Source organism: Leiobunum rupestre, chromosome 2 (genome assembly GCF_980474605.1).
Source record: "Leiobunum rupestre chromosome 2, qqLeiRupe1.1.hap1, whole genome shotgun sequence".
Lineage (NCBI taxonomy): Eukaryota > Metazoa > Arthropoda > Arachnida > Opiliones > Sclerosomatidae > Leiobunum > Leiobunum rupestre.
Genome location: NC_143385.1, coordinates 92,771,965 through 92,778,294, shown reverse-complemented (window position 1 = coordinate 92,778,294; position 6,330 = coordinate 92,771,965). Strand labels below are relative to the sequence as shown.

The window sequence follows — 6,330 nt, the reverse complement described above, 5'->3', positions numbered from 1 at the left end:
GAAAACAACTAATTTAAACGACATTCACTATGGTTAAAGTCTGCTATATTAAAGCATGTTTAAAGGAAAAGGAAGGAAGTAAAGTGACCCTTCATACAATACCAAAAACCCCTCACATAAGGAAAAAATGGGAAGACTTTTTTGGAGTGAAGTTTCCAGAGTCTGCTCGTATTTGCAGCCTTCATTTCAAAGAGTCTGACTACTCAATAAGTACAAATAACTTGAAACGACTACTTCCGGAAGTAGTGCCTACTATTTCTAATACATGTAGTCATGGTAACATATCAAATATACGCGTCGACAGTCCACAAAAGAGACGGTGCATTACATCAAAGATAACAGCTGCAGCATCAACTAGCAACGTATTGGTAAAGTTGTCAACTCTTCGTAGAAGCCCACTTAAGTCACCAACACTGCGAAGAAGCCCACTAGAGTCACCGACTCTACAAAGAAGCCCCCTACAGACATCAACTCCAAGAAGCCCATTACAGTTAATAGGAAATCAGGCTGAATCAATCCAAACATTGCCCAGGAAAAGGCGATTATTTCAAAAAGTCTTAGTGGAAAAAAGTGAATTTTTTTTAAGCCCGCCGAGTTTAAAACGAATTAAAGCCAATGTTGACATAAATATATCCACAGAAACACCTAAACTCCAAAATATTCTTAAAGATATCAAAAGTACCCATTATGAAGATAATCAAACGAATTATGATCAAAATTTTAGAGACGGTTTACCTCTGGAAAACTGGTCTACTAATTCTATACCGCTTGACGAAGAATTGGAAAATAACTCAAACTGCAACACGTATACTCCTCGGTTCCAAGATAAAAATATCCAAGTGTCAGTAGAGAGAATTAAATATAACTCTAAGAAAATATCACTTTCAACCCGCAAGCAGGGAAGATTAATAACCAAATTAAAGAAGAAATTGGAAAAAACAAAGGAGCAAGTTGCCAAGTTACGTATAAAAATATTGGATTTAAAAGTGCAGACAACCATTAATGGAAGTAATCTTCAATCTCAGCTAACCAAATTGAAAACAGCATGCGACGATGAAAATTTAAAAGCTATTTTCTTAATTGAACAACTGAAGTCATTTGGACAGAAGATTAAAAAATATGAAGAGTCAACCCTTAAAGTCAGTGTTATGTGGAACCAGAAGTCACCTTCTGCCTATAGGTACATTAGAGATTTAGGGGTCCTTAATTTACCCCATCCGAAAACCTTGAAACGCTATCTTGGGTGTACTACCGGAGAAAGCGGTATAACGTCTCTTATAAAATGCAGGTTGAAAGCTGAATTCAACCAATTATCAAATGAATATGAAAAAGTAGGTTCGTTGGTAATTGATGAAATGGCAATCAAAGCCTAATACTTCTACGATAGGCGCTTGGATATGTTTTTTGGGGAGAACGATATCACCCCAGAAGAAGTTGGAGTCTCACCTTTGTTAGCTACGCACCTTCTATGCTTCATATTCCAAGGCCTCGCAAATGATATAAGAATTCCTGTTGCGTATTTCTTCGTCACAAGATTGGGTGGAGCAAATCTTCACAAATTTACTCTAGAAGTAATTCAAGAAGTTGAGAAAGCTGGGTTTAGTGTTGTTCGCCTGGTTGGAGACAATGCCAAATCAAATGTGGCTTCTTACAAATTATTCTCAAATAATCAGCTTCAGCATGAAGTCATTCACCCTGTGGACAGCAGTCGGAAATTATTCTTAGCTTTCGACCAATGCCATTTATTAAAGAATCTCAGAAACCAGTTCCTACTACGCGATTTTATGTTTGCTGGACTCTTTGTCTCCGCAAAATTTGTAAAGAGATTATATGACCTCCAGAAGGGTTCACTTATAAAAGCAGTGCGATACCTAACAAGAAAGATTGTGTTCCCAACAAATATAGAAAAAATGAATGTTTTAAGAGCCATTCAATTTTTCCAACCCGAAATGACAGCAGCCCTTAAAACATTATTGAAAATTGGTTACTGCAGCTTTGAAGAGAGAGAAGATTTAGGGGCAACTATCTACATAATGGAGCTTATATGCAAATGGTTTCAAATGCACAACGTTCGCAGCCTTCAGCAAGGACTGGTTTCGAAAAATCCCAACAAATTGCCTTTCTTCGAACCAACAGATGAAAGGCTGGAATGGCTTCAAGAAGAATTTCTCCCAGCTATAAAACTTATCCAAGATCACGCAACACACAAGATGGGGAAATTCAGCAATGAAACTTACGAAGCTCTCGTATTAACAACAATGTCGAATATTTATCTCATTAAATATCTTCTCCAATCAGGCTTCATGTTTATCCTAACGAGTAAAACATCAAGTGATAGCGTTGAAATGTTCTTCAGTCATCTGAGGCAAATTGGCGGTTACAATGACACAATGAATGCAAGATCGTGTATTACCTCGATAGAAAAATCTATTAAAATTGGGATAATAAAACCTTCGAAGTACGGTAACTGCACTGAAAAACTTACCAGAAAAGAAGAACCTGGATCCAGTATAAAGGAATTCCAATCGTTGAAAAGATTCGAGCCTGAATCCTTGCCAGGAGTAATTGAAAAGGCAAAATCTACCATTCCAATACCAGTAATGAATATTCTTCATCGCCTTTCTGATATAACACCCAGAGATGCTTTTATGTCGACCCTAAAAAACCCTGCCATAGCTATGGTGGGTGGCTATATTGTTAGAATTGTGGAAGAATTTGATACGAAATGTGCAGTGTGTTATGATCGCTTTTGCCAGCCAGAATCTAATGCTCCTCTATTTAGTCTAATCAAATATCAAGACTTTGGAGGGCTGAAGTATCCAAGTCGCTATTTAATCAACATTTTGGGAACTATTACAGACTTCGTTAAAGAGGCTTTGCCCTATCTAGAAAAAAAAAGAACATTAGAAATCCTTCAAGAAGTAATTCAACCATTTTACACTAAAGGACTCACTTGCGACTGCGACAGTTTTGAAAAACTTTCTCAACTGACTTTGACAAAGTTCCTTAGACCACTTTTAGACAACTACGCGAAAGACTTGAGCGACATAAATGGAAAGGTGAAAAAATACAACAAAAAACCATTGTCTCGTAAACATATGAAGTTGTAATAGTTTTGAGTTAAAGGTGTTTAAGGAAAAACAGTATTAAGTATAAGGGTAAGGGTAAACTAGCTTTAATTTTAGTCATTACTGTAATATCCTGCTATATCTGTTTATATAAAAAGTCGGACTTTTGTTTTGACGCGCATGATTACGCGTTTTATCACGCGCGGATATGAACGCGCAGAGGTTTTGAAAAAAGAAAGAATTAGTTTTGTGTGTTTTTTAGAAGCCAGGAATGTAGTAGTCACAATAAAATTTAAGTCTCTTCAATTTGCGTACTATTAGCTTAATACCACACTCAACACGACCATCGGAAGACACGAAATTGGCGACGGACATACCTTCGAACCCCACGCTCAACGATTTATCTTCTAAACAGCGGGAAATCACTAAAACAAGGACACTCACGTATACTAATCTTCGGAGTTCAAGCTAACCCTAACTTTAACGAACTTCAAGAATTTTTATTTCAGTCGCGAACCTCAACACGCGCTCGTTTTCAAATCATTTTTGAAACAGCTCAAATAATTTACAGCATTTTCGTCTAAGCCTAACGGAAAATGGCCTTCCTAACGCCCAATTTCCCACCATTTTCAATCCAGGAAAATAGAGAAAACGTCGCAACTCGATGGGAGAAGTGGTTACGCCGTTTCACTACTTTCCTGGACGCCTTCGCAGTCAATGACCCGACGAGAAAAAAATCCATGCTTTTACATTATGCCGGAGAAGAAGTCCAAGACGTTTTCGACACTCTAACCATTATACCTCCACAGGCGCAAGCTGGTGTACAAGCTCCAGACGTGTACGATCTAGCAGTCCAAGCACTTACTGCACATTTTCTACCACATCGCCACACTACCTACGAAGTTTTCAATTTTCGTCAAGCTAAACAAGGTGCGTCTGAAACCATTGACGAATTCCAAACCCACCTACGCACTTTATCAAAAACGTGTGATTTCGCTGATGCGGACACCGAGATTATGCGACACATCATTCAAAACTGCAACTCCAATCAACTGCGTCGACAGGCACTTCGTGATCCAAATATCACACTCAACGAGCTATTAGCGCTAGCACGATCTTACGAACAAGCCAACATACAAGCTATGAAAATGGAAAATCGAGATACGCAACCTTCCACAGACCTAAATGCTCTAAAAAATTCATTCATACCCACTCATTCTGGTCGACAGCAGCCTTCTAGCCAACAATGCCGTAGCCGCAATCCATCGGCACAAAATCAACCGACTCCATCAAATGCTTCTGGACGGCGCTACCCGACTCCTCATTCTGATCACTCACAACCGCCTCTCAATTGTTTTAATTGTGGTGGATTATTCCCGCACCCACAAGGACGTTATAGCTGTCCAGCTAGAAATGCGAGTTGCACTTGGTGTGGAAGGCTAGGCCATTTCGAAGCTCTATGCCGTCAAAAGCAAATCGAAACGAACAAACAGCCATCCCATTACGTTGCTAATGCTCTTTATTCAGGGGCCTCAGAGAGAAGGGTGTCCCGCTGGTGAATGAGAATTTCATTCTCAATCACCAGAAGGACACAAAGCTGTAGCTTGGCTCCCTCCGTTCTCCCCGTTCCTCCCCCACCCGCGCCTCTCCCCCATCTCAATCACCAGAATTTCTAATCACCAGAATTTCTAATCACCAGATTCCCCCGTTCCTCCCCCACCCGCGCCTCTCCCCCATCTCAATCACCAGAATTTCTAATCACCAGATTCTCTCGTTCACCAGCTCCTTTCCCCCATTGCTTTCATCCCTTCTAATCACCAGTTGCTTTCCCCCATCCCCATTCTCCAGAATTTGTTTTCCTCGTGCAGATATCTGGAGATTAGATTTTTACCCGTTTGCTTATCGCTTTCGAACCCCTTAATTTCTAATCTCTAGGCAATAAAAACAAGTTATTTACATTTCCATTTTTATTTTACTTTTAATTACATGATTGCGTAAAACAGGTTCTAATATTTGACCGACAATATAAATAACGCGTTTAAATCGCATTTTATCAATATAAAAAAAATTAACTCGATCTTCGTAAGGAATATGTACAATTTCATTTAATGGGCTGAAACGAACTACCTTCTGCAAGTGCGGTTTGTATAAATAATTTTATTAAAAGTTCTACCTCACCACGTCTGACCGGAATAGATATGAAATCGTCATCCTCCAGTGCCGCTGCCCTTGGTGGTGCCGGGATCTCCCATTCTTGCGAAAGGTACTTTTTTTCCGATGGTGAATTATCCTTCGACGGACAGTGTGGAAAGAATCTAGCATGTTCCCATTCTGGTACGTCTCCTGATTCCCATCCTTCTAATACGCCGTGGCACTTGTAACATCGTACTTCATCGCCCCGCTGAATATAGTAGAATCCAGCCTTCGCTAGTTGTTCCTTAGTAACGTGGGGATTTCTCCAGTGACGAAAAGTTTCAAGTCGATACGCTTCGATGTCCATACTGTAAACTGATAGTTTCTATAAGCTATTGTCAACATTCTTAAGCCTAATTGGTTAAGCCTAAATTTCAATAAATGTTTTTTCTATTTATTTTGGTTAGACTCTAAGACTATTTGACTAGAATCTAAGTCTATTTACTTCAATTTAAACAAGGCCTAATTTCCTACTACAGTAAAATAATAAAGTCACTTACTTTTACGGAAATCCTTAAGCCTTTGCCTGTAAATAGAGTCGAGAAGGCGGGGTACGGAGCGCGAAAATCTACGTGTCTCTTCTCGATGAGGTCCAGGAACTAAAAGAACGCTGAGTCGTATATCTAGAGATCAAATAACACTCGAAACTTCAAGTAAATCCTGATTTCTCATTGGCTGAAACCAATTGACGTCACGGGAGATTGTAAAATGTAACCAAAAATAGAGGTTACTGCTCATCGGTTAGCGATAAAAAATTCGTCACGTGTTAAATTAGGCAAATTAGAATAGCTGAAAATACATTGCGCTTACTTCGCACTAATTTACTTCTGATACAACTTTGATAAAAATTAATCCTGTTTCGGGGAACCCCAGGAGGAAATCTTAGAGACTATTAACTCGGTAGAATACACTATTTTAGCAATTGCAATTGCATATAATCCTTGTTATTGTAATGTTTGATATATACTGAAATGATTATTGTTGGATAGGAAAATAAAAGAATCGTGATAAATGTTAATTTTTTTATTATAAAATAATTGGGACGATGAGTAGTATCCTACTGGAATGT

The 6,330-nt window shown here is 38.8% G+C and overlaps 1 protein-coding gene across 1 annotated transcript; it reads left to right on the top strand.

The window, feature by feature from the left end:
• The first annotated feature begins 3,664 nt into the window (after positions 1–3,664).
• On the top strand, positions 3,665–4,627 carry LOC149960359 (uncharacterized). Its single transcript, XM_090167467.1, has one exon. The coding sequence runs from the start codon at positions 3,665–3,667 to the stop codon at positions 4,625–4,627; it is 963 nt and encodes a 320-aa protein (XP_090023593.1).
• The last annotated feature ends 1,703 nt before the right edge of the window (positions 4,628–6,330 follow it).